At 47.9% G+C, this 26,981-nt stretch overlaps 1 protein-coding gene across 1 annotated transcript; it reads right to left on the bottom strand.

Moving 5' to 3' along the window:
* Positions 1-21,288, bottom strand: LOC144180370 (uncharacterized). Its single transcript, XM_077708736.1, has 7 exons — positions 20,895-21,288; positions 18,094-18,250; positions 16,753-16,824; positions 14,590-14,658; positions 13,423-13,569; positions 6,914-7,019; positions 1-2,390 (listed from the first exon to the last, which is right to left on the bottom strand). The coding sequence occupies exons 1-7, from the start codon at positions 21,116-21,118 to the stop codon at positions 2,101-2,103; spliced, it is 1,065 nt and encodes a 354-aa protein (XP_077564862.1). The 5' UTR covers positions 21,119-21,288; the 3' UTR covers positions 1-2,100.
* Positions 21,289-26,981: the final 5,693 nt, after the last annotated feature.

Here is a 26,981-nt window from a genome sequence, read left to right as displayed (position 1 = left end):
TAAAACGGAAGATTGGGCAAGTTGGTACATTAGAGGAATAAAAAAAACTGGCGAAGCTTGCAGTAAGTCGCGGAAGGCTTGAACCATAGCGAAGCTGCAGGATTTCTTGCTACGTGAACACTGAAGGGCACATCACCACACATTTGTACAAGTTTGAAATTGTTTATTTACATGTCCCGTCGTTGCTTTGCACTGTGCTAGCAGTGGTCATCGTCATATGCATTGATATCGTTCATGCCAAGCATTGCATGCACAGCAGCGCTTGACGACAGCTGGGGCGCAGCGGCGGCGCGTATGTGCACGACAGATGTGCGGTACTCCTGGAGTCGTGTCGAGGTTCCGTGGAGCAGGTATTGCACCAACAATGCCACCACCTGTGGCATTGACAATTGTTGGTTGCTAGGCAACGCGAGGCGCTCCTCAAGGTTTTCACTTTTTTTGCTAAGCCATTGCACGAGCCGGGGATCTCTCTCTCTCTCTCTCTGGCTAAAGCCACTGTGCGTGCAAAGGACGCTCGGCGGTCGTTGCGAGGCATGCATTCACGAGCACTCAGCATTTTCTTGGTATTCTTAACGCGTTACGCAGCACACATTACGGCCAGCTACAACAGCTCCGCTGCTAACAGTACAAAAATGATGAAACACAAGATGAAGCACATCTCTTGTGTTTCATCGTTTCTGAGGTGTTTATTCTTTTGAAATTTGTTCCACTGCTGGCAACACGCAGAGATACCACAGCAACAATTTTCTGCAGAATGGGGCACTTAAGGCTTTCACCTTGTCCAGTCACCAGATGCGCAAATATGAAACTCACTATGACACAAATAAATACTACATCTATATTATGCCCGCCCCCGAAAAAATTCGAACTTAAAAACATACGTTTGTCTTGTTCTTGCAATGCCATGTATAATCAATCCTAGCCTCCATTAGTACTACAAGGCACTGCAAGATGCTCGTTAAGAAAGGGAAGGAGCCACATTCAAAGTTCGTCAGGTATGAAATATGGCATCGGCAGAAGCGCGCAGAAAGTAGTCTTGCTGTTTACAGCTCAAAAAGGGCAGAGAATGCAAATAAATAAACTGAAGTTGGGGTCAGAGCGGATGAGTATAAATGCTCACGATGAGACCGAAACAGCAAGGAGTTCAAGTAGTTTGAAATATAATTAGCTCATCTGCAATTGCCTGTTCTCGTTAATTCGCTACACTCATGGGTGCTGGGACTAATGCTGATTTGTGCACTTAAAATTCCCGCCGCCTGCGTGGCCTTCGCAGACACATTCCAGTCTGCAGCAGCCGTGCAGTGTTTACCAGCCAGTGGAAAGTGTTGATAAAGAAGAATATCAGCGTCGGAGATGGCCCGAGTCAAACCTTTGTGAGAGAAAATGAGTGCAGAGGCACATTTAGAGAGCGCTATGACAAACCACGAAAGACAACAGCACTCCCCGAAATGTGCATTTACAGCAGAATGCAAGTAAGCAAGCTATGTATGTTGCATTTAGTTTGAATGCTGTCAATCTGAAGTTGCACAATCTGTAGCAGCTGTTCAGTACCTTCTTTTAAATGCTGGTATCTGATTAGAAGATTGCATACAATGAAAGGGCTGGATGACTGCACCAGCAAAAACCACACTAATCTGCACCTGTAGCTGCATTCTCTTCAAAGAGAATCAAGGGGAGACCCATTGGTAGATTGTTAGGAATGCGTGAGCATTTCGCTCCTTTCGTTGCTCCGCAGGTCTGGCGTACTGTCGTTGTTGAACACATTCTGTATTCTTTTGACCCCAATGGTAACAATGGTAATGGTAACAATGGTAACAGCAGGCATCAGTGGTAACAAACGAAGACTGTGGGGGTCCCTGGTTCAGCCACTTGTCGACAGTGTGGAGTGCGCTGGCAGCCCAAGTCTTCATGCAGCAAGGCTAGCCAGTGAGGAAGGAACAGCCGGAGGCATCGCCCTCTCCGCTCGACTGCTTCCATCCTGCACCAGCCATTCTGTTACAGATGGAAGATTTTGCTGACATTTTCTTGCCAGAGAAGAGGTGCGCAGCGCGTGAAGTGGCCCCACTTGCTCCACCAGCACGGATTGCGAGATGCATGCTGTCAGCACAAAGAACCACCAGGTGGCGTTTGCTGAGGCTCCTCTCCCTCCTCCAAGTGCTTGTGCTCCTCCTCTCCCTCATCCAAGTGCTTGTGCTCCTCCTTCTCCTCCTCCTCCTCCTCCTCCTCAGAGTGCTCGTGCTCCTCATCCTCTTCCCCCTCCTCCGAGTGCTCGCGCTCCTCTTCCGCCTCCTCTGGCAGGCGTGCCTTGGCCCCCTTGCGCTGGGGGATGACCTCGAGCAGGGCCTCTGTCCAGGGCTGGCCGCGGCTCGCCCTCAGCAGGATGGCAAACACTGCGCACACAGCACCCACATCAGTGGGAACACGCCACGTACGCACAACGCTGACAGCGTGCCCCACCAGAGCCTCGCCAGGTACACAGAGGATCAACACCCGACTAGCCTGCTTGAAAGGAGCACCGGCTACCCTCAGCAGTGACTGGTGAACATCAGCAGCGATTGCAACATAAAAATCCACCCTCATTCTAACAGCCCTTTCTGCTGGCTAGACTGCACGGGTGGGCACTGCGGCAGTTGCATCGGCCAAAAAAGGCGCACAGTGCACTCTTGAAAGCGCACTTAACTGCAAGCAACTTCCTCATTTATTTTACTCTTTGGAGGTGAAACAACGGTGCTACTATTCAGAGATTCTCATCCCCCATAACTGTGATTGCTGAAAAGGATCCATAACGAAAGAAGCCAACTGTCGCTTAAAGGGGCCACGAAGGCAAAATACAAGTTTGTTTTATTCGAAAGATTTTGTTTTATGGTGCCCCCAGTGCTTGTCTGGCAGCAAACGATGCTTTATTCACTGAGAAATTAACAATTTAAGCCAAAATTTTAATTCTCCCAAGAAATCGTGCTATGCAGGGTCACCGATGACATATCCAGGCTAGGTATTTGAAACGATTGTTAGTATGTTGATTGGGCCTGCAGCGAACAGCGAAACGTGTTTTGTTGCCTCATGTGTCGCTCATCCTCCCAGATGGTGCTACAATAGGGAGTGTGCAAGAGAACATTGGCGCCGCCCTCGTGGGTACTTCCCACACTACGTGGTGAGTAGCTGAGCAGACAGCCCTGTCCACCACGCAGTGTGGGAAGTACCCACGGGATGGTGACTTCGTGATGTCGCATACGAACTGTTGCGTCGAGAACTGTCGATAATTTCCCGCCGGAAACGAAGAGTTTTTTTTTTTCAGTTTTCAATACGGCCATGCCTTCAGCACGGGTGAAATGGATACGCTATGTGCGCCGCATGAAGTAAGCGGTTATTGGCATTTTCGTCCAAGTATGTCTGTGTCTGGAAGATGATGGTAATTTTTTTTTTTTTACATGGTGCCGATGGAACCAAATGGCAGCCGTCAAGTGGGCAAGAATATGCAGTGCCTACTTCACTGGCGGCAAGCCATCGACGGATCCAAGATCACCGTCATACGCGCCTACAATTTTCCCGCCGGCCTACTGCGAAAGGCCTGGAATAGCTAGAGACAGAGACTCCCGTTATGAAAGCTCAGTCTGTTTCCTTTATTACTTCTCATCAGCTAATGATTTGCATGTCTGGGAATCTCATAAGCCACCTGATAATAATGCCAAACTGCCAAATTCCTTCCAGAGAACCACCCAAAATTGTGCATTTTGGAATGGAGGTTGGGCTTCACTGCACGGTGCGGGCACCACGCATGCTAACATTTTTTTTACGTCTGACAAACTGTTCCCCGCCAGTCGACATTTTTTCCAGGATTTGTTTTTTAAATGTTTCCCTACAAATTGTATCTTCCAATTTTTTTTTACTCCAGGTGGTTTGTTACACATAACTTCTTTGTTATCATTCTGTACGACAACTGGACAAAACTTTTGATCATTTTGTTCGCAACTTCATGTAATGAAAACATTTTAAACACTGGTGTTGTTTGGAAGCACACTAAATCATTTGCATTTTATGTTGCTGCAATATGTGCCTAACCAATGTGTCTAGCACAAAAAAAAAAAAAAAAGGTTTTCTGAGACCCCTGAAAATCGGTCAATTTCCCACGGTAACGAAAGAGTTAACCGGAGCCTGGCTCACACATTCACTCCCCCTCTTACTGGTATTGCAGGCTTCCACAGTTTCCTGAATCGAATGGTCTTTGTCCCCGTCAAAACGGGGCAGCACTGGTACTTGCACTCACTGCAGTACGCCATCAAGTTGCAAGAGATGCCTTCCGCAGGACAGTACTTCACATCGCTTTTCATTAACCGTTTCCCTGTAGCCTTACTGTTTGTCCTCCACCGTTCTGTCCCTGCGCATCGTCCGGCGTAAATGTTAGTCATGCTTGTTTGTACCTCTCATTCCTGCGTCCCTGCTACAGGTCACTGAGTCTCCCAAACCTTGACATCATCACAATGGCAATTTTGTTTACTACGTTTGTGGTGCGCTGAACAAAAACTTTCTCATGGGTGCTGCCACATCCCCCTTTTCTTCTGGGAGCACTTATTTTTTCTCACTACATGGCCAGCCCAAGTCCATTTCTTTCCCTTAATTTGAGCTATGATATCTTGCACTCGAGTTTGCTCCCTGCTCCAGGAGGCTCGTTTCCCTTCCCTGAGGGTTACCCCTATCATGCTTCGTCTCATGGCTCATTGGGCTGACCTAAGTTTCCTTTCCAGTTGTTTAGTATGGTGCCAAGTTTCCGCTCCATACATCATCACCGGCAGCACGCATTGGTAGTGTACTATATTCTCTTCGCATTCCAACGCTTTGTCATCAAGAATTGGGTGAAAAAGGAGCACCGACTGGGCCAGATCGGTAATGCCAATCAGACTTCGGTGTATTTCGACATGCCTGTGGCCTGCACCATGAATGACAAGGGCGTGAAACAAGTGAAGGTCAAAACTGCCGGCTACAAGAAGTAGCGCGCCGCCGTAATGTTGTTTTGCATGGCCGATGGGCAAAAGCTGCCGGTGTACATCATTTTTAAGAGGAAGACTGTTCCAGCCGAGGAAGTTTTCCCTAAGAACGTTGTCGTGCGAGCCCACGACAATGGTTGGATGATTGGTGCCCTCGTCGAAGATTGGGTCAAGACTATTCGGCAGCGACGTGCCGGTGCTCTGCAGTTTAAGGAGTCACTCCTGGTTCTGGACTCCTACTGCGGCCACTTGACAGATGCCGTTAAGTCCGTGCTTTTGGAGGGGGCAGTACGGACATAGCAGTAATAACCGGTGGTATGACAAGCCAGCTACAACCGCTCGACGTGGCCATCAACAAGCCATTTACGGGCAGGCTGCGGAAGCATTGCAACGACTGGCTGACGCTGCAAGATCACCAACTGACACCGACCTGGCGCATCAAGCGCGCTTCACTCAGCCAAGTGGCGAACTGGGTCGCCGCGGCATGGGCCGAAATTTCGGCCGAGGTGATTGTGCGTGCCTTCCGCAAGTGCACAATTTCGAACGCGCTGGATGGAAGTGAGGACAGTGGACAGTGATAATGAGGACACAAAGAGGACAGCGATGATGACGACGACGACGACGACGAGTGAGCATTGAACATTCTGCGACAAGCGCCGCAAGCGTAATAAAGTGCATGTTTTAGTCTCAGTCCAGTGCTTTTTTTTTTTCATTCGAGTTACATTCGAGGTAAGTTTTTTTTTTTTTTTTTTTTTTTTTCCCTGACATTCCAAATTCCGGGAGTCGGCCTGGAATCGAGGCCGGCCTAGATTCGAGTGAATGTGGTATTTGAATGCAGTTAGCGTTAAACTCGGGTGAGTGCTTTTCTCAAGGGGTACGCCTTTGAATGTAGCAAACTTGCATGCTGTCCACATCGTCCATCTAAGTACTAGCGCACCTCAATGAGAAGCCGCACTGCCCCACTAAAATGAAACGATGGCCACTTGCCTGGGGAGGCCACCAAGGTGGTGTTTCCAAACATGCAACTTAAAGGGCTATGAAGACAAAATGCAATTTAGGTTCTAAAAAGGTTGCTCCATCCGATGACAATTCCACCAATTTCAGCACAAACAAATCAAGCACAAATATCTTGATTACCACAAATAACTGAGATATTACAGAAAACGTATAGAGCAGTGGGAACGCCCCACCCACTTTCTGGCAATTCTTTTGTGATGCCAGAGAATCTTGTTTGTGCAGGAACAGACCAAACCAACCACCAAGAAACATGACTTGGCGATTTCAGGAAGGCCTCTAGTTCCATTTGTTTTTATCACCTGAATGCTACCTAACTTGCTATTTTCCGAGGTGCACCAAGCAAGGGCAGCTGTAGTTATCAAATAGTGCAAACGGAACCCGCGAATGAAAAGGCGCCTTTTTTTTTTTTTCTATATCGAAGTTAGAGGAGAAGAGGGAGCACGCGCTGTGTCGGATGGCTGATTCCATCTTTTTTTTTTTTTTCGCAACCCCAAAATGGTGCCCCAGCTGCGCCAGTCGATCAGTGGACTTACAAAGAAACCGCACTATAAACGGTATTGTGCTTTGGGCAACTGCGTTTTAAGCGGTTCTTTGGGAGGCAAATCGGTGGTCACAAAAACCCGCGTTATATCCGGCCCCGCACTATACATAGCTTGCACATGACGTCATCACAACCCTTCCTTGTGACCCACTTCCAACTTTTTTAGTGCTCCGAAAGATATGAGCACCAGATAACTGTGCAGCCTTTCGCCGTGCTTGTGGGTCACAAACATGGCAGCTACGATGACGTCAGTGCAATCCATCTATAAGCGGTTTTGTTATAAATGGTCTACACCGCAACTGCAGTAGCAGGCAGGTCCGGCTCGATTAATTGACAAAACAAAGTGCCGAGCATCTCCAGCAGACGCACTCACCTTGGTCTATGGTGAGCACCTGGCGTGTCTTCATGACGAGGCAGTTTCCGATGGGCAGCCGAGCGTGCCTCACGCCCTGCTCCTCGGCCAGCCTGTGGCACAGGCCCTGGGGGCAGAGAGAGGGAACACGTCATCAGCTCAGCAGACCAGTGGGGCACACGGGGTGGCTCACAGAACGCCCGCCCACTTTCTCAGGGAAGCTGTGCATAGAAGCCCAAGCCCCTCCGTGAAGAACGTAAGCTCCCTGGCCAGTTCTGGAAACAGCTAGTGAGGGAGCGCGGCTTCCCACCACCCTCGTCCAGTTTTCTTGGGTGGCTTCTCGTAAGAGAGAGGAAGGTGGCCCGAGCATTGCTACCACATCCCGGACGTGCCAACCTCCTGCACGCCCAAGTACTGGAGATAAAATAACGCCAGCAAGTTCGCTAACAGCGACACTGCGATTCGCACATCTACGATAGAGTGGGAACACGCTGAGAGAACACCCTTTCCAGGCCCCAGCATTTGCAATTGGCAACAGGAGGCCGATGCAGGGGGCTGATGCGACGACAGCAAGACCTTCTCTCGTTCAGCGGTCATGAATGCACACCCCGCACAACCTGCGAGTGGACCCCAGCACAAAGCCTGCCACAGATGGTGATGCACCCAAGGAGCGTAACAGAGAAGCAAGCAGGGGTTTCTGCTGCTATCAGTCAGCGCCTCTGTTTTCTGCATCACTGGAGGGCTGTCAAAAGGACAATGCCGCCACCACACACAGGAAAACAGGTAAGTACGACAGCTGAACCCCTTTTTGGGAGCACCTTTTGTAGCTGCAAAATTTTGACTCTGGAGCACGAAAACCTTGATTTGGAGCAGTTAACGACATTTAATAAGTCGTAATAGGAGCTTAAAAATCAAATTTGCAACAACTCAGGAGGGGGGGGGGGGAAGTAGACTTTTTAATTGCTTTTTTAACAAGAGTATCACGAGGTACGTTGTATTGAGGCTGTATTCATCAACAACGTAAAGCGCGGTTAAAAATATCAAATTGACAAATGCTGCAATCTTAACGTGCTTTGTTTATCATGTGAACACTGACAATACTATTTTTGTAATCCCGAAGTAGTGTACGAATGAGGGCAGCGATACGGCAAAGCAAGGTGAAATCTCGTCACACCCCACCAGCCCTGCCCTTTCAATCCCCAAGGCTTACCACAATTGCTATTTGGGCGCTGTTTAGCCACCTCCCCTTTGGCATTAGGTTTCACCTCGCATGCATTAATTACAATCACTCACATTCAATAGCATTGAGTCCTGCTATCATGCGCTACCCAAACATATCGCCACGACGCAGCGTGCACCGCAACTTCTGGTATGTCGATCATTCCATTCCTGAGGCTTGTGCACCTCAATTTTAGATGCACGCACCGCGTTTCTTACTCAAGGGTCAACCATGAAAAAGTCGCAGGCACCACATCGTTTTTCGTCAACTTTTGTCATTTGAGCCGCGCGACGGCCTATAATTTGGCACATGTTCTCAAGCCTTATCCCTGCATTAAGGTCACTGTTTACTATTGCAACAGATAAAATGATTAAGTGGGAAACGTAGAGTTTCCGTATATCGCGTAGCGCAAGAGTTGCGCGTCTGATTGCCACATGCCGCGGGTTCCAGTTCGACAGGAAAGCCCACTTTTCATGCTGCACACAAGACCCCGTATTCAGTCAGTTCTGCTCAACTGAGCATCGGCGGTTGTAGAAGCAGCGACAGCGGTGGCTACTCAGCTGATAAGCAGCCGAGAATCGTGCGCCAGTTTTTGTCCGCACCGCTCCTCGCCACTCCTCCTCGCCGCTGCCGCTGGCGCAGCGGCCCGGCGGCAGCTCCTACATGCGAGACGGGTGGCTTTCCCGCACGACCTGGAACTCAAGATGCCGGATGGACGCGCAACTGTGCTCCCCTAGGGGAGCTATATACAGGAACTCTAGGGAAACCTAACCAGGGAAACAATTGATGAAGCACACTCAGCACCTGAACTATGCTTTAGAAGCTGTAGTCGCTTCATTTCACCGTCTTTCTTTTTCTGCCCGTTGTGCATCTGTGAGTGTGCCCCGATAAAAGTTGTGGCTGGAAAGTGGAAGACTAGGGCTCGGCAAATTTAACGATACCAAGATGGCAGCACCCAGTGGTGGTTTTGCGGAGTTCTGGAGACATAGCGCTCCAAAAATTGCTTTTTTTTCTCACCCCCTATGTGCAAATGTTTTGGCACCTCAGCTGGCATAGGCATTTTCCTATGGCAGCTTGCAGATGTTTTTGATGGGGAACTTTTGCAAACGCATAGAATACAGGGGTGGAAGTGCTGCAACATGCTGCACTAATCTGCTTTTCCTGCGCCATCCTGCTCTAAAAGGCAATATTACGCCAAAACTGCTCCCAAGCGGTGCTGCAAAATGTGAGGCAACACTGAGATGGTGTTCAATGCCAGTCGCATTGTTCAGGAAGCAAGTAGGGACTCGTTCGTTCAGCTGTCGTTCCCGACATGGCGTGCTCTGGCAGACTCCCTGAAGGACTAACGCTCCACTCGTCACAATTTCCGGGTTTCTAAGTGGTGGCAACTGGCACGGTTTCACTGGACTTGGGAGTGAATTTGGGGTGCGGGCAATGTGCTAACTTGGCCCCCTAAATGCTGCTTCACCGCACAGCACCCTGCACCGCGACGCATGCGTCGTCACCAGCAGTTGCTGCAATCTTCCCGCCTAGCGTCACAAGCAAAGAATAAAAAGTTTTGCTCTTCAGTCAGGCCCTCGCATTTTATCCTACTGGGAGGGCAAGTGCTGCTCCAAAGGTCACATGCCACTGTGCCATTTGTGCCGTGTCAAATAGGGTGAGAAAACAGGCATGGCACTGGCACAAGCGAGAGGAGAGATTGTTACGCTAGCAAGTATCGGCAAGCAATCAGCTCGGGAGGAGTGTCGGAGTGTCCAGCCATACAGTACCAGTTTTTGGAGGAAAAGAGGCGACGGGGAAAGGCACGTACCTCCCCCCCCTTGTTTTTCCATTGGTAAGCGCACTGGCTCTGCTGGAAAAAAAAAATCCCGGGCCATCTCCACTAACGTAAAAACTGGGGAGGGGAGAACCATGCAGTGTATAAGTGTATCCAAAGATTGTAATTCTCTCTTGCCACATGGCGCGCGCTGATCTGGCGCACTCTCTTGTGTTCAACCGGATTTAAGCAGTTAAATGAAAGACAGACTGGTCGTAAGTTGTCTTTGTGTCACACGCTACAGCATGCTAAGTATGCTTTACAGGAGAAAACCTGGCGTTTGAAACCAATTTCGAGACAAAATTCAACAAATTTCTGTTATTAATGCAATTAAATCCTGACTACTCCTGTATTTTAAATTAGCTTAAATCACGTTAGTTTAATTTGAACCGGTTTTATCCATTATACACGTGTTTTTTGACCATCGTTTGACAACTTGATTCAACGTGATGGAGAAGGAGACGCTGACAGCCCGAGCCCCTAAGGTGCTTCACCCCTAAAAGTTGATTAACACTGATACATTCGTTATTTGGATAAACATGACCCAGTTGCACGGTATTTTTTTTCTCTTTTGTTTTGTGAATGTGAGCATTTATTTTTAATTTCTCTGGAGTCTAGTCAGGTTTAGTTCAAATTATCTCTTGTCTTTTCTAGCTTCTTTGCCTCTTAATTTCTTCCGCTCTCAGGTTTTTTTTTTTCTTTCTTTTTTTTTTTCCGGTGTAGAAGGTGTAAAGTCTCGTTACATGTAGAGTATTTGTTAGGCGTAGTCTCGTTAGGTGTGTAATGAAAGTAAACCTTTAATATTGGGTGAACGAGAGAACACTTCGTCTATCGCTTTGAATTTCTTTCTGGTATGTGCTATGTCATTGTTTTGAATGTATCACTCAACTTCTGCAAAAGCCTCCACTAAGAGGCTAGCAGTATGTTCTAAATAAATAAATAAATAAATAAATAAATAAATAAATAAATCTGCTCCCAAACAGACTTGCACTGTTCTGAAGTTCAGCTTATGGTGCTCCAAGCTGCCCAAAATATCCCCTTTTACTGTTCCAAAAGTGCTCCAAAACAGCACTAGTATTCCTGCTCCCTGAGCTGCTCCAAAAGGCTCAAGCCCGTTTCCACCTTCGCAAATATAAAACATGCAATCTAAAAATATGAGTTAAAAACAAAGAACAATCTATCGGTCATTTTTTTTTGCTATCTGATCCTCACTTCCCCCCTAAAAATACCTAGGCACTGCTTGCAAAATCATGTTGCTAAGTGTGCCATTTTTCCCTACTTAAACTGACTGCAGTGCCAAAATCCTTGCTATTTGAGCTGTTTTGGAGAAGTGTGGTGCAATTTTTGCAGTTTTCATGCTTGTTGAGCACCTTGGCAAGCAGAAAAACCCAATGGTATCAAAACTGTGCAATATGCGCATCTGTCTCACCTCTGACCCGGGCAGACGCGGGCATTTCAATGTGTCGAAATAACCCCCCCTTTCCCTTTACATGGTTGGTCAGCAGCAGCAGTTGACGTTCTATTTGTTGGTCCTCTGACCTTGCATTCAGCACAACTTTGATATAGTTCGCAGCACATTTTATTTCATATATCTAAGTGGGCCTTCCACATTTTTGAAACCTTATTAAAGGCAGACTGTACTGCACTTAAAGGAGCCATGAAGAGAAAATGCAAGTTGGTTTTATTCAAAAGATTTCGTGTTTTATAGTGCCCCCAGTGCTTGTCCGGATACAAACGGTGCTTTATTCACTGAGAAATTAAACAATTTAGGTTAAAATTTTGATTTTCCCGCTCAATCGTGCGTTTTCGTGGTCCCAAATGACATCGCAGGAACCGACCGCTCTGCAGCCTAGAGTACCTTCATTCACGCATCCGCCGTACAGGGTAGAGACACGTATACGCTGGCGCCGCCATTTTCGGTTGCTCGCTCGCCGCCGAAGCAAGTCATTGTGTCAAAACCGCGCTAAAATTATCGCCGCAACGCGCTTTACTGAAGAAGTTTGAATCATATTGTCTGTTTCGCATTGCTAGGTCTCGTGGGAAACAAAAAGAATAACGCGTTGAGCCCATTGGCCCAATTGCGGCGGCACGGGACCGTTCAAAGGTTGTCTCCACCCTGTACAGCGGTGTTGGTTTGTTCCCGCGTTTCTTTACGTTCCGTAACCTAGATGGCGCCACCATACCGTGGCAAGCGTTTGGTTTGTTTTTGCCCGCATTTAAACCTGGCTTGTTTTTGTTCTGGGAGAAAATATTCGTTCCCTGAAACAGTGCTCGCTCGACAAATGGGGTCACGTAAGACACCGTTGCTTGCGTCAATTGGCCAGTGTCGTCTGAGACAACCCCAAGCCCCGTAGTGCTGTGCAGCTAAACCAAGCATGCTGTGCGCAGTACGAACAGCAGAACGCATCAGTACTTCTATGTTTACATGTGCTTTCGTAACTTCCACTGTTTGTCCCATCATTCTTATTGCTTTGTAAAGAATGTGCCCTAAATTTAAGCGCAAATCGCTCGTTCGTCTAGTTTGTAAGCTCTACCTAATTTGCGTCTGCTTCTGCCAGCCTCCGCCAATCGCAGAGCTTAGCTCATGTGACATCATAGGTTCTGTTGCGGGAAATGAGCTGGTGGGTCGCATGACCATTTCCGTTTTTCCTAATTATGTAGCTTATTTGAGCGAAGTTTACGTTAAAAGTGGTGTCAGTATGATTCTAACAAGACAATCTTTTGAATGAACCAAACTTGTGTTTTCTCTTCATGGCTCCTTTAATGCAATTGGAAAAGGGGAAATGAAAAATGAATTCTTTATATCCAAAATTTCATTTTCCCCAAGTCCACTACAAAGATCCCACGCAATATAAAATTTATAGCCGAGGTAAGCAGTATTTGCTCTGACAAATGCCTCACGACATCCCGTGGGCCCCAGCAGGTGAGAACTGCCCCTCCCCACCAAAAGGCCTCGCCCGTCACGGAGCCCTGGGACCTGGGATTAGAGGGCCTCGAGGTTACATCCATTACGTCCACAGCGGCACTTGTGGCAGCCGGTCGATGTACATGTGTCGTCATTACCTCGTCCCGCTGATGCCATCACAACTTGGCTAGTCAAGCCCCCCGTTCATCATCTCTGCCCTTTGTCGTCATCCTGCCGCTGAGCGGAGCTGGTCGTGGCATCCCTCAATCAATTGTGGCGCCATAAGCTCTCAGTGGATTCCGGGGGATGCCTACTGTAGCTAGGGTCAGCGCTGTGGCAGCACCCACATTGGCATCCAGCAGCCGTCGTATGCCCCCAGCAACTACACACTGCCAAGGCATGGTCTTTGTCACTGTCTGTGTCTTCGCGCCATTTCTCAGTGCATTCAAATCGCGGCTGACTTTCCTGCTGCGATCAGCATCTTTATTTCGCGCTCTGTTTGCGATGTAGTGAGGAAATCCCAACAAGCCCAAGTGCTTGATCTTTGAAAATCTCTGCACAATGATGAGGGGAGAGGCGAAAAGCCAAACCTTGTTGCGGTTGTGGTCGACGAGGCCCCCGATGACGTAGGCCTTGTCTTCTTCCAGCTCGTGCAGTTCATTGTCCGACTCGCTGGACAGGTACACCACGTTCTCCCTGCCAAAGCAGCTCACGTGATCCCCCTTCCAAGTGTGCACCTGCCGGGGGAACACTTGGTCATTCTCTGAGAAGGTGCACCCCTAGGGCCACGCCTGCGTTCAGTGGTCGGAAGCGTCCTTCCAATTTTGCATTCGTTTGCCCTGCCAAAGTGTTCGACTAGACGGCTGCGCTTGCAAGAGCTGCACAACTATACTGTTCTAGAGAGGTGAACACTGTCGCATTACACTGTCTGCAGTAACAGAAAAACAAAAGTCCCCTTGCAACACTTTGTGCGCACTGCTAATAAACTTGCGTGACCTTTAGTTCACACGGCCAGAAACACCCGAGCCAAATGTTGCACATCTATATCTACACGTGGCAGGAACCCACAAAATGGCGCACAAGAGGCACGAAAGCTGAACACGCTTGTTTGAAACTCGCCATGTTGTGCAGAGCTGGGTTTGGTGCCACTTGAGCTCTAGAGGTCCTATTGGCTGTGGCTGCGCAACGTCACAGTTTCTCAACAGCAATGCAGTCATGACTAAAACAACACATATTGACTTCATTTGCTAGCAGCCAAAGTTACTGGTGACAAAAATGTAAAAAGTAAAAAACAAAAAAAAATGCTCTTCTCTCGCAGTACTGACTGGTACAGCTGACTTTTGTCAGTGCTGTGAACAAGCCTAAGCTTATTTTGCCACCTAAATTGCAATCCGAAAGCAAGGGTGCAGACGGCAATGCAGTCTGACACACACACAACCACTCGTACTTGTGCAAGTCGGCACAGTGACGCAGTGTGTGCTTGGGCTCGATGCTGGTCCTGACCGTGGCTGCAGTTTAGCTGCCCTCACTGCCACAACGTCACAGTGAGCACCTAGACATCTAACTAAAGCCGAGGCTGGGCTCGTCTTCCCTCAACCTGAGAGCAGCACGAGTAGCCAGAGCTCTAGCGGCAGGAAGACACCAACACTGTGCTGCCGCGCTAATCCCGTTCAGGCGCCAGCTGCCAAACGCGCTGCCCGCCATGGGCAGGGCCCGCAGAAGGGGTGACATTATGAGGGCATCAAGCAACCACTTACATCCCACCTCTCAAAGCCATGCATGCTCGGGGAGTCCTTGAACGATGCAGCCAGGCCAGTCAAATACAGCTGGAATAGGAAATGTGAAACGTGTGAAATACTGCGTCATCAGCCGCTTAGACAACCAAGAATGAGAAAAACCTCCCTAGGTCCTACACGCATCGAATGACAGGGCCTCACTTCTGCACAGCCCAAACCCTGTATGGTGATGCATGCTATGCAGGCTTTACAGCAGGAAGGACGGCCAAAGTTCAATGAGAAGAGGACACAACACCATGGCAAAGGGCCAAATTTGTCTTTTCCTGGAGCGATCTTGTAGCAAGGACAATCTTTTTGAAGCCAGGTCCAGGTGCATGCAGTCAATCCCTGGTGCTCTGGCAGCACAATCACGACTCATCAGTAAAGCCCTATCCACTTGATAGTTGCACACAGAAGGTGCACCATAAACCCGGCATAAACAGGACTCAGTGACCACAGGATGGGTCTTCTATGTCGAGCTTCACATAGACACACCTACAAAAGTGCACGTTAAAGGGACACTCAAGTGAATCTGTCAAGCTACTGTTTTGTTTGCACTGCGTAGACTGGCTAAAATAAAGACACTTTTCATCGTTTATCCGGACGATAAGGTGGTAGTATTCATTTTATAAAGCCCAAAAGAAGAAAAACTACCATGTGCAGTTTGCAGCGGCCACACCAACCAACAGCAGTGACATCAATACAACGTGCTACGGATTGGACGATGTTGCACAGGCCGTAAAGGCGGCGAGCAAGCGCGTTCAGACCGGCCATGGTTAAACACTATGATATTTGCATCTCCACACCACAGAGGCTGAACAGGCTGAACATCCTAGGTTTAGTGCAGAAGAAAATCAGTAGTGCACAAAGCAAACCACTGGAAGATGCACACAGTTTGTGCACTGCTCAGTCAATGGAGTGTCATGCATGGGTATTTGTGAATAGCGCTCGAACTAGATTTGAGTTGCAGCACACTTTTTACCGCTCAAAGCATCACATTTTTCAATTATGCAAAAATTACAAATACTATGATTGATGCTTGATTGATTGTTAGTGGTATCGCCTTTGAAACGGGGTGATCTCACATGTCATCTCACCAAGAAAAAGTAATATACCTATGTTTTATACTCTTCGTTTAATACTAGCGGTGCTCGAGGGCAAGCACGAAATACTTTTTTGTCTACAGTTGCAGGTGGTAGCTGTCCTAGGCATTATTCTCCTCTCTGCTTTTCGTCCAACAGCATTCTAATCGTTTAGTTGTCTCAACAGCCTTAAAGTTAACTCCCTCTGTTCTACCCTTAAATCATAGGGCTTCTGGAAGCCGAATACTTCCCTCTTGAAGATTTGGATGGTACACTGACACTCTATGTGAGTGTATCCATCCGGATATGGATATCTGTCCGTCCGGAGAAACAAAAATTATGCGGCACTTAGTTTTAGAATGTGAGTTTATCCATTCAAACACTCACATTCTGAAACTAAGTGCCGCACAGTTTCCATTTCTTTTCCTCAGACCACGCATATCCCATCATTTTGTGTATACTACCCCACAAAGCTCTTAGTTCTCAAGCAACCTGCTCTAGCCTCAAAAAGCAAAGAAAGCACTGCACTTGAAATTATCGTAGAAATTTTCTTTTCTGATGTCCAATTTATCTGCCCTGTCCATCTCTAACGACCTTTTAGCTTCCATTTTTTTCTCTACATTTATTCGTTTCTATCTGCCTTGCTTCTTTTTAGTGGCTGCAGTGTGGTGGACTGCAGAGGCTGCAGTCCACCACACATGCCCATACTTACAGAGGAGCCAAGGACTGCTAAAACAACTAATACAAATAAACAATTTCAAACAATCACAGCAATTTCAATCTGTCAGTCAAGAAACAGATAAATTTCAACCATCCAAAAATTTCAATCAACAATAACTTCAGCAGTCGCTGAAATTCTCAGCACCCCTACATGGTTGCGCCTAAATTTTTTTCCTCCACGCGCAGAATTTAGTTCAGACTTGTAGTCACCTGCAAGTGCAAGTTTCGATGAAGGGCAAGACAGTGATGAACACTCATTTCTTCCCTATACATCACAGAGACAAATCCCTAGAACAAATCTCCTAGAGCCCATGTAGTACCAACTGGGGACAGGCATTTTTACCTGGACAGGAGCTGGGGACCTGCGATTCAGCGAGTAGCAGCGCTGGATCTGCTTGCGGCATTTCACCTTCTCCTGCGGGCAAGCACCAGGGGTATTTGCACACACAGTCTGGGTACACAGTTCCCCCATGCCAACAGGCTTGTCACCTCAGAGGAGAATACGAAATTTGCTGGCAATTGGCAGAAGCAGGGCGCCCATAACCAAGGCCCTTTGGTTATGGGTGCCCTGCTTCAAGGCATTGTTGGCACGGACATCTAGCAATTCCCACAAGCGTGGCAGCGAAACACTGTGTAGGATTTCAGCACCTTCCTATAAAATGATATCACTTTTCATTTACCACACAAGGAAACTCATGCAGTATGCTCAAAAAAAAAAAAAAAGAAACGGTAGCATGCATGTCTTACGTGGCATCTAGAAAAGTGCTATAGTAGTAAGGTAGAACATTAACTACTGTGAAAAGGAGTTCACAACTTTAAGTACATTTTGAAATAACACTTTCGTGCTAAATAATACTTTCAATTTACACTTCTTCTCAAATTTCCAAAGCACCGACAAAACAAACTGATTCATGCTCACCAGAACTGCTTCCTCTCAGAATTTGAACGCTCGCTAACTTCACAAGTGGCGGACAGGTGCATTCTGAATGTTTCTGCAAAAGCTGTGCACAATAGTGGAAGCAGACATAATAAGATGTATCACCTTCAGTGTGCTTCAGCCCTGTTTTCCTAAGAGCATTGCCCCAATGAAAGCATGTCAAAATGTTTGCAATTTGTTATTTACAGGAGTGAAGTGTTCAGTTTTACCTTAATGTTCTCACTGAAATTTTGAATTTTCACAAGAAACCACATGCACATACACTTTACAAAAAAATCTCGTACAATCAAAGCTCTCCAGACACAAGCGTGTCAGTTTTGGATGGACCTAATTTGTATTTCAAAGGTGCCTGAATTTTTTGTGCGCAAACAAGACCTCCGCAGCAAAAGATTGTCACAAAAATTTTCCGACAAAGTAAAATCTGGAATTTCACTTCTTTGTGCGAGCACAAGAAAGACTTTCAGGGCACTTTGTTTTTTCTTTCAACATGTCCACTTCATTGTGCAAGTAGCAGTCCAGTGCCTCCATCAACGTGGACACTTGCTTCCACAAATGGGAAGACAGCGAAATGAAACCATCCCTCGCAACTAATCGCAAGCTTCCCCCTGCTCGTGCGTTGGGTCCACAAGGGCTGCACAGTGCTGCGAAGTGGCCACGGCCCATGTGGCCCGTACAGAAGGAGAATAGCTCCCTAAACCTCTGCAGAGGGGCCAGTCCTCACTCGTGCAATGCCAGCTGCTGCAATACCTTGTCCGTCATGTGGGCCCCCAGCGAGAGGTCGATGGCCACCCGGATCTTGCACGGGGACTCCCGCATGGTGGTGAACGTGGGCCTCTTGTGGGTGGTCCCCGCCTCCCCGTTGCTGGCCGCACGCTTGCGCTTCTTGCGCTCCTTCTCCTGGGCCCTGCACCACCACAGGGGCCTCTCTCAGCTGCACAGCCCCGGCCTTTCGCACACTCGCTCGTGGAGAAACCTCGCTGCCCATGGTGCACACTGCGCCACCAGTGGAGCTCAACCAGGCCTCTGGTGAAAACTGTTGGGGCATGAAGCGCATGGCGCGACTCCCGCGGCCGATTCGAGACCCGCTCGATGGGATGCACCGTGCATTGCTGCACCCCCAGCAGGAAGCACGGAGAGAAAGGAAACACTGGGAAATGGTGTCACGTAATGCAAATGGAGAACAGCTTTTTTTTTTTCTTCCTCTCCTGCTCACTGTTCTTGAGAACCAAAAGTTTGCCAAGAACAAAAAAAAAACATTTTTTGTATTAATTTTAGTTGCAGTCTACAGGGTTCAAAGAACGTACCTGCAAAATATCGCAGCAGTACTTTAAGTGCTTATGCAAATGCTGTTGCACTTTTGACAATTTTCGCCTACGTTTCCAAACTTCACGTCTCAATTTCTCAGGACCATTTTTTTAACATGAGGTCAATTGTTGCACGGAGTATCTTGGGATGTAACAGTGAGATTTGCATCATTTTTGCTGCATCCTAAAGGTTATAAACAGTGCAAGAAGACCACAAATACAAAATTTCTTTTCACTAGCACAAAACTTCATGTAGTTCTTACAAAAATAATAGTATTTGCAGAACTAATACTTGATATGGATGTAGCCTTAGCAATAACAATGCTAAAATTACCGGTGCAGTACAGTTGCACTCCCTGGCCCTTCTTAGAGCAAATGGGTATAAAGCATTGCAGTATTTAGCAGGAAGACAATTCGGAATAGCGAGACATGTTGCACAATTCCCAAATCCGGCCACATGGGTAAAAACTGGCTAAATATTTGTGCTCCGGATGTTACTATGCACTGAATACGCAAATCTCAAGATCTCACATGCCAAGGTTAATAAATAACCTTCTTACGAATAGTGTCCCCTCCTTTCCAGGATTAGGATGTGGACATGCAATCTATGCTGGAGGCTGAAGTGCGTGCGCCAACCACTTCGTCATGACGGGCTCTAGAATGTGATCAACAAGCAGCAAAGTGAAGCGGAGTGTCTCACAAATGCCATACTACAGGAGTTTCACAGGGAGTACGGTGGCTAGCTGCATGGAAACACCTCATTCCGCACTGCCGAAAACCTCCCTCTCACCATCCTCCGAAGCGATTCACTGATGCCAGCCACGATGACATGCTGAAAAGTTCACTGGGCCAAATTTAATCAACTGTTAGCATGCCTAACCTGCACAACCTCCATGTGAACAACTAATAAAGTTGTTCACGTGGAAGTTGTGAACACCTCCACGTGAACAATACGCCCTAAAATGAGTAAAAAACCTAAATCCGGAGGGTGAGATAGCATGAAAACACGCTGCAAACCAGTGCAATATTCTTGCATTGGGCACTGCGGCAACTGCGAATGGCACAGGCGGCTCTGCTGCGTATTACAGATAAACTATGGCTCTAAACATCCACTAAACTGTTAAACATAGGATCACATGGAGGAAAGTGCTTTGCACAGCTAACAAGTAAGACTTTGGCATATTCACTAAATTCAGTGTCCCTTTCAAGATCACAATGTTGACATATTTACTATAGAAAAATAACGTCTCACTGGTGACATTTCAAAAAAAAAAAGAAAGCACTGTCAGCCCTCATTCACACAGCCGTCACCTTCTCCGTCACGGCACCGTCACGTCAACAAAAAGCGACGTTGACGGAACGGAGTAGTGTTCAGACTGGATCTACACGGGAGCTTTCCGTCAGATTACAAGGTCGTCTGCCTAGTGATCAGTTTAGCCTAGAATTGAGCGTTTTTAATCTGAAAAGTAAAGAAAATGGTTTGTGCTCACTTTTTGCGAAATTTAGCCGTAAAAATTTGTTTTCTGATTAGCTGGTTTAGCGCGGGGCATGGTCCCGTCACGTTGACGTGACGGAAACGTAGAGCTCGGCCTCCCGTCATCGTCGCACCGTTTTCGGCGAAAAATCGGTCGAAAAACGGCGCCCATGACGAAAGACGGTGACGGAACGGTGCCGTGACGGGGTAAAAAACGGCTGTGGGAATGAGGGCTCAGTCACTGCCTTTTTTTTATATGGTCATCCTCTGCATGTGCCATCTATTTAACACTGTTGGTTCTCAATAATGGCATCGAGTGTTGTGCTCCGGTGGCCAAGCGTTCAAAAATACAGCGGAGTTAAATAAATAATTGGGCTAGATAGAAATGTCTCCTGGCGGCGTCACCCCTGCCTGTCTGTATGTAATGGCTGCTGTTTTTTAAAAGAAAATTCGAAAGGATGTGGCGTCGTTTATTGCGAAACGAAAGCGTTGCTCGCTCTACCCCGACTTTGCCCATTCAGAATGGAAAAAAATATCAGCACCCGCATCAGCCGTTTCATTGCAGCGCCGAGAGTTCGTGTGCTTGGGCCGTAGCGCGGGGGCAGAAGTTCAGACCTAGGCTACACCTGGCTATGAGGGCACGCCGCTGTGCCGGGCTAGACCACCTGGACATCTTCGCGGCGCCGAAATCTCGCGCACACGGGCAGCGTTCGCGAACTCGTGCTCCCGCAGCGGGTAGCGCGACAGCGACTTGGTGAATTCGCACACACCTCCTTTCCGGCCTCCGCTTGAGCCACTCTATTCTTCGCAGGACTCGTTTCCGGTAGCGCTTCGAAATCGTAGGCTGCGGGTCGTTCAGCACCGCCTCCAGTTCTGCGACGGACATCGAGTTGAACTCCTTATGCCCGGATTCACAACTCGCAGGGTTCGGGACGTCACGGAGGTCGGTGCGGTTTTCCCCAGCCACTGCCCCTTGGTCGTCCCCTGTCGCCATATTCACGACGACCGCCGTCGATTAGACGTCCTGGACGACGACAGCGATCAAAACACCGCAAATTTGCCTCCAGCGACAAAGCACGTGGCTCTAAGCGCGCGGTGCACAGCACAGCCACGCACAGCTGACGACGAAACTGCCACCATTAGTAGAGTTAGATGCATGCTCCAGCCTCCAGCTCTTGTGCCTCTAGAGAGCTGTAACTAGCGCCACGACCTCTTGTAATGAAGCCTTCTTTCGCGAAACCATCGAGTTCGCTTGCAAGAAAACAATTTTGTCGCTCATTTTTCACGTCCACGGCGAGCTTCCATAAAATTTGGAATATGCCGAAGGTTGAAACAGAAACCGAAATCCCTTCTGACCGCCAAGCCAGATTGTGGAAGCTACGTACCTGACCATGGTCCGCAGGCGCCGCAGGTGTCTTGGCGATGGCTGATGGCCAAAAGGGAAACGATTAATGGGATCCTCTTCGCAAAGGGTCAGCATTGTCGGAACTTGTAAAACAAAGCGTTGCGTACAACTACGAGCGCCCGGAAAGTTTATTAACAACAACGTGCACGACCCTTCCCGCATTTAGCATTGATCCATCGTTTTTGTAGCAAGGAGCATCTGGATAAAGTGAACTGGTCACTTTAATCTGGACTCTGGAGGAAGGCGCGCGCGGTTTCCCGAAGTATGGTAGCTAGCCGAAGGCTTAACCGCAGAAGGAGAAGGACCCGCAGAGGGCCGGGAAAAAAGATCAGTGCCTACGCGACACCCCATGCTGAAGAAGCTAGAAATCTTGGAAAAATAGACAAACAGTTTCCAGAAAAGTATGATGCGGACTGCAAACGGTTTAGAAAGCCAATTAATTTATTCCATACCCTGTTCAGTTCGCACCCTGCACAGCAGGCGTAGCCAACGTTTATAGTATATATCTATAAACATTGGGCACAGCAACGTGCGCCAAGGTGCTTGCGCTGCGCTACAGTGTACTAGAATATTCTAGTACACTGTCGCTGCCTGTAGCCGCTGTAGCGCCAGAGCTGGCCAACTGTGGTCTCCCTTGATCCCTCCCTCTTGCCGGCTTTTGTAATGATTTCTGATAGAAATTTTTTCATTTATATTTTCTGCTTGATTAACGGCATTGCATCCGTAGCACGTATATTTATTTCACGCCGCATGAGTAAACTGTCCCAAATGCGAACACAAAAGCACGAAAAGCAGTATTATAAATTCATACTTTGCGAGGTAAAACATGTCAAGGAAGTTTTAATGCAATTCCACTTGTGTTACATGGTCATAAGTGTTACGGTACGTGTATTTTTTGTTTCTGACCTCTGTTTTTGGGCTGCACAACGTAGGGACAAACGTATTGAAAAGTAGGGATTTTTAGGTACCGTTTAGCTTCGGTAGGGATTTCGCGGTGAACTCGATCGGCAACGCTGCCGCTAAGAGGGTCTGCGAAAAACACAAAACACTGTACGGCAAAATACCGTGCGCTCTCGCAGTACTCGCGAAGCGGCGAGACTTCACAATCACAACACCCGCGGGAAAAACGTGGGAAAAACAAACGCTGAGCTACAGTGGCTAGCCACTGTAACTGAGCTATCCAGGTTTTTTCTCCCTCTCATTTTTGCACATACTTTTTCCGAAACAACCAATATGGTCTTGCGAATAAGGCCCTCCAAGCTAAGTGCTTCGTGACGCTACCTTTGGGCGCACAAAACGGAGACACAACGGAAAAAGACACGACTGCCAGTACAGCTACAGGTCTCACGTCGAAGCAAAGGGCGTTTCTGCATACGCAGTGTCTAGAGTGCCGTCCGACGATGCTGCAAGCGTATGCCCGTATGCTCCCGTGCCATCCGGCTAGTCCGGCGCTTGAGCCGCCCCTGAACGGAGCTGTGAGCACACGGCCAGCATGACGCCTTCGACTTAATACTCATACGAAAGAAAACAAGTTTCTTATAACGCATCAGCCAGCTCAAGATCGGACGCTCGCGGGTGGTTATATAAGCCGTTCTGTTAATGTATCCCTGTGAGCAAGCGAGCCGAAACCAAGGTGCAATGTGCGCTCACTCGGGTTAAGGCACATTCCCACTGGATACTTAGCACGTCGCGCGACGTCGCTAAGCGATGAGCCGGCCGTCGCTTTTCGTCGCTTTGCGACGGCGGAAACCGAAGTCCTTCGTCGCGCGACGACATAGCAAAACAGGGTAGTTAATCACACCGGCGGAGTCGGCTGACGTAGCCGGTAACGAAACGTTTGTTTACATCCGGCATGCCAAACGATGGCAAGCCGCAGTTGTCCCGGCCCGCCGAGGCGAGCCCGCTAGGCCGGCAAGCAGCGTCCCGTGCAGTTCAGTTTTTTGGTCAGTGGCTCCAGCGTACACATGTACCAATCGACGAACAGCCTGGGACTCATCAGTGTAGAGAAATGTTTGAATTGCAAAAGCAAGTAATCTTCGTATATAGGTACGGTAGGCTTACTTGCAGCCTTTTCGTACCTTTATCGGCGAGTAGTAAACACCCGTAGAGTTTCATTGTATGAAATCTACACAGTGGAATTAGAAGGTGTCAGAACTGCCTTTGTGAAAAGCAGCGAACATTGCGGTCTGGGATACAAGTGTTGGGGCGTGAAAGCAAACGTGTGTTTCTTCCTGCAATAATATGTTGAAAAGTGTCTGCTTGAATTCGTTATTTTAGACTCCTCCCGCTACCCCCAATGCTTTTGGCACTAGGCCTGTAGCATGTGTTTCAGAGTGATTTCTGCCTGTTTCTGTTGTGCTCGTGTAACATAATTTTCTTTCACTGGGAATGGTTGAGCACCAAGGAAGTGGTACAGGTTGGGTAACAGTTCCGCTAAATTACACTGTAGCTAAATGCAGTCGCATCATCTCTCGTCGCAAGTGCGAACACTGCCTCATCTCTCAATGCGCGTCGCCCACCTGACATGCCTGAGTGAATGGGTGAGCGCACAATGCACCTTGGTTTCGGCTCGCTTGCTCACAGGGATACATTAACACAGCGTCTTATATAACCACCCGCGAGCGTCCGATCTTGAGCTGGCTAGTGTATCATAAGAAACTTCTTTTCTTTCATATAGATATCTTAAGATGACTGTAGCTCGAAGTCACTGTGCTGGCCGTGTGCCAAAAACTCCATACGAGAGCCCCTCAGGCGGCTCAAGCGTTGGACCGGCTGGATGGCACGGGAGCATACGCTTGCAGCGCCATTGAACGGCACTGCAAGGCCCAGCTAAGGAGCCGCCGGATGGCACTCTAGACACTGCGTTCTGCATGCAGGGACTAATCGACCGCATGTGCCCGGACAGTTCACCTCACCGACCGAAACTCGCCTTATGGAATACCTTGACATGAGGGGCGTTTTGGTTCAAATGAGAGGTTTAGCGTGCAAGTTGCACCTGAGGTATGAGGGTCGCTGTAGTCGAGAGCTATGCACATTCCGTACGGAGGACATTTCATCAGAGGTGCACCCTCGTGCATGTGGAGCCACCACAACACTTCTTTGGTCGAGCACATTTGCCTCGCGGGGCAAGGGGTTTGCAGCTACCTGTGTACCTAGCTGTGTCAGCCGCGCAGGCGCAGCTGTAAAGCAGCGTGTTTCACATACTAAAATCACGCTTGAACTAAACTAAAGCTCAGTGAAAGTAATGTTAGGCATAATTGAAAGTTGCAATGGCTCTGGTGCACAGTTGTTTTTGTTTTCAGGGTCGAGTTCGGCACGGCCAAGGAAGTAGTGGCAAAAGAAAGGACACGGCGGTTCCATTGAGCTGGAAATCGGAAGCATGCATGAAAAACCCTGTCAAAAACTGGCCATGTGGAACCCAAGTTCCAGCTTAACAGGTTGCCGTTATCCTGCTTTCAGCTCTGCTGTCCACAGCCGAACACCCTTAATTGGCCAACTGCAACCTTTGCATGCACGTCCTTGGTTTTTCAGTGACTACGCATTGAACTCCTGGTCATATGACATCTCGCTTGTGGAGTGTGAGGCGGTGCTTGATAATTACCAAAACTAGTGAATGAAGACAGCATAGGGTTCTCGGTCATTTGCCTGGTGATCTTTCGGTGGTTGCACAATGTAGAATTGCTTGGGATTGGGTGAGTTGGCTCATATTCACTGGAAATTTCAGCTTGAATGTAAGGACAAACGATGGAGGAAAAGAACACACAATGCTCACTATCAACTGAATCACTGTCGATTAAGTGCACATATATACGATACGACATTGCATAACGCAGAAGAATGTGCCACATTCCTTCTCCCATGAGATCAGTTCACAGAATAATCCTGGAGCAACTACTTTTCTTGTTTTGTTATGCCATGGGAGCTGTACCGACGCATGTGTCGCCCTTTTTGTCAGTAACTGCTGCCTCGAAAACTTCAAATTTTGGGGTTATAATGCACCGAAGCTACGAGGTGTGCCGTAATGGAGGGCTTGGATTAATTTTGACCACCTGGGGACGGGCATTTTCGCTTTTCGCCTCCATCTGAAAAGTAACCCTCACAGCAGGGATCAAACTTGGCTCCTCGGCATCCATAGCACAACGCCTTAGCCACTGTGGCAGGTGCCTCGACAACTATACGTGCAAGGCAGTTCACCGAAGAATGTCAATAAGCAATCACGGCAGTGAAATGGAATGTAGCCGGACGGTGTTGTTCGCATTGAGGCAGCATGTCCTCATGCCCTATGCATCTGCCGGTTTGTCCCACGTTGACTACTCAGCGTGATAATGAGATGCTACGTTTGACTTCGGTGAGAGTCCGTGTACCTTGTTTGATGGTTCTTGGTGCATATCTCACTTTTGTGTCCGTGTTTTCTTCGCTACTGTCCTTTGTTTTTGCATTCAAGCTGGAATTTCCACTAGCACAATGTACTGTGGGCAAATACCCCATGGAAAATGACTGAGGTTCAGGCACTATGTCACACCTGTGTGTGTGTGTGCAACTAATAAGACTAATGAAGTTTCCGATAAAATTGCAGTGCGACAGCAGATCACCAGTCATCTCACTCCGTTTTGCCTCTTGCACACCATCAGACGTGCATGTTTATGGCACACACACACAGCATACTAGTAGCGGCATAGTGCAGCTGGGGTATATCAATGTGCTTCGATCATTACAAGACATTGCCACGCTTCTGAAACTAGACCACTTAGCTTCACCAAGAAACCAGCACAGATGTGAGCAGACTGTCCCAAAAATAAAGCAAACTCGCATTACCTGTGGGCTGAAGGATGAGCTGGTATCCACTAGCAATACATCTCAGTACTCATCCCGCCCAGCCAATTCTTATTGTACTCCGCTTGTTCGCGCACACTCTGTGCTGGCTTATTGCTACAGTTCTGGCTTTTCACACCACCTTGCATTTTTCCACGACCGTTACAAAGGACAGCTTCTGTGTGAGCAAGTGGACGGTCCAGTCAGCCCATGCTTTTTAAGAAAAGCAGGACTTATAAAGAAGACAATGCCGCTTCTTTCGCAGGTGCCTCGAACCGGAGCAAAATGGTTCCGTGCGTACGCACGTCGCCAAGCCTGTACCCCTTGCCTTCAGCTCGGGCCACAAAATGTTGGAGACTTGCACTGTTTCACAACGAGAGAGAGAGTAAATCTTTGTTGAAACGGAGAGGGTTCGTACAGGCTTCAAAAGCAAAAATTCAATGATTTTCAAGGACTTTCAAGGGCCAGAAAACACATTTTCAAGGTCCCCATCTTATTTTTTACCTGGGAGTATTTATAACTTTTTTAACAAAATGCAAAATTTTGATATTGCCAATTACCTAAGAACATTAATGCACATTTAGATAGGCGCTATTAGCTTTTTTTTATTTCATGGTTGGTGTTTTTCTTTTTTCTTGGT

This window comes from Haemaphysalis longicornis, unplaced genomic scaffold, assembly GCF_048455015.1.
Source record: "Haemaphysalis longicornis isolate Haplotype H1 unplaced genomic scaffold, Haemaphysalis longicornis Haplotype H1 scaffold_1, whole genome shotgun sequence".
In the NCBI taxonomy this organism is placed as follows: Eukaryota; Metazoa; Arthropoda; class Arachnida; order Ixodida; family Ixodidae; genus Haemaphysalis; species Haemaphysalis longicornis.
The sequence above is the reverse complement of the archived record's forward strand: the minus strand, read 5'-3'. Positions and strand labels throughout refer to the sequence as shown.

Bases quoted from the DNA above. Each gene is read 5' to 3' on its own strand.
- LOC144180370 (XM_077708736.1), bottom strand. From the start codon at position 21,118: ATGGCGACAGGGGACGACCAAGGGGCAGTGGCTGGGGAAAACCGCACC. The intron at 13,570-14,589 runs GTAAGTGGTTGC...TTCCCCCGGCAG, and splicing joins ATGGCTTTGAGAGGTGGGAT to GTGCACACTTGGAAGGGGGA. The intron at 2,391-6,913 runs GTGAGTGCGTCT...CTGTGTGCGCAG, and splicing joins GGTGCTCACCATAGACCAAG to TGTTTGCCATCCTGCTGAGG.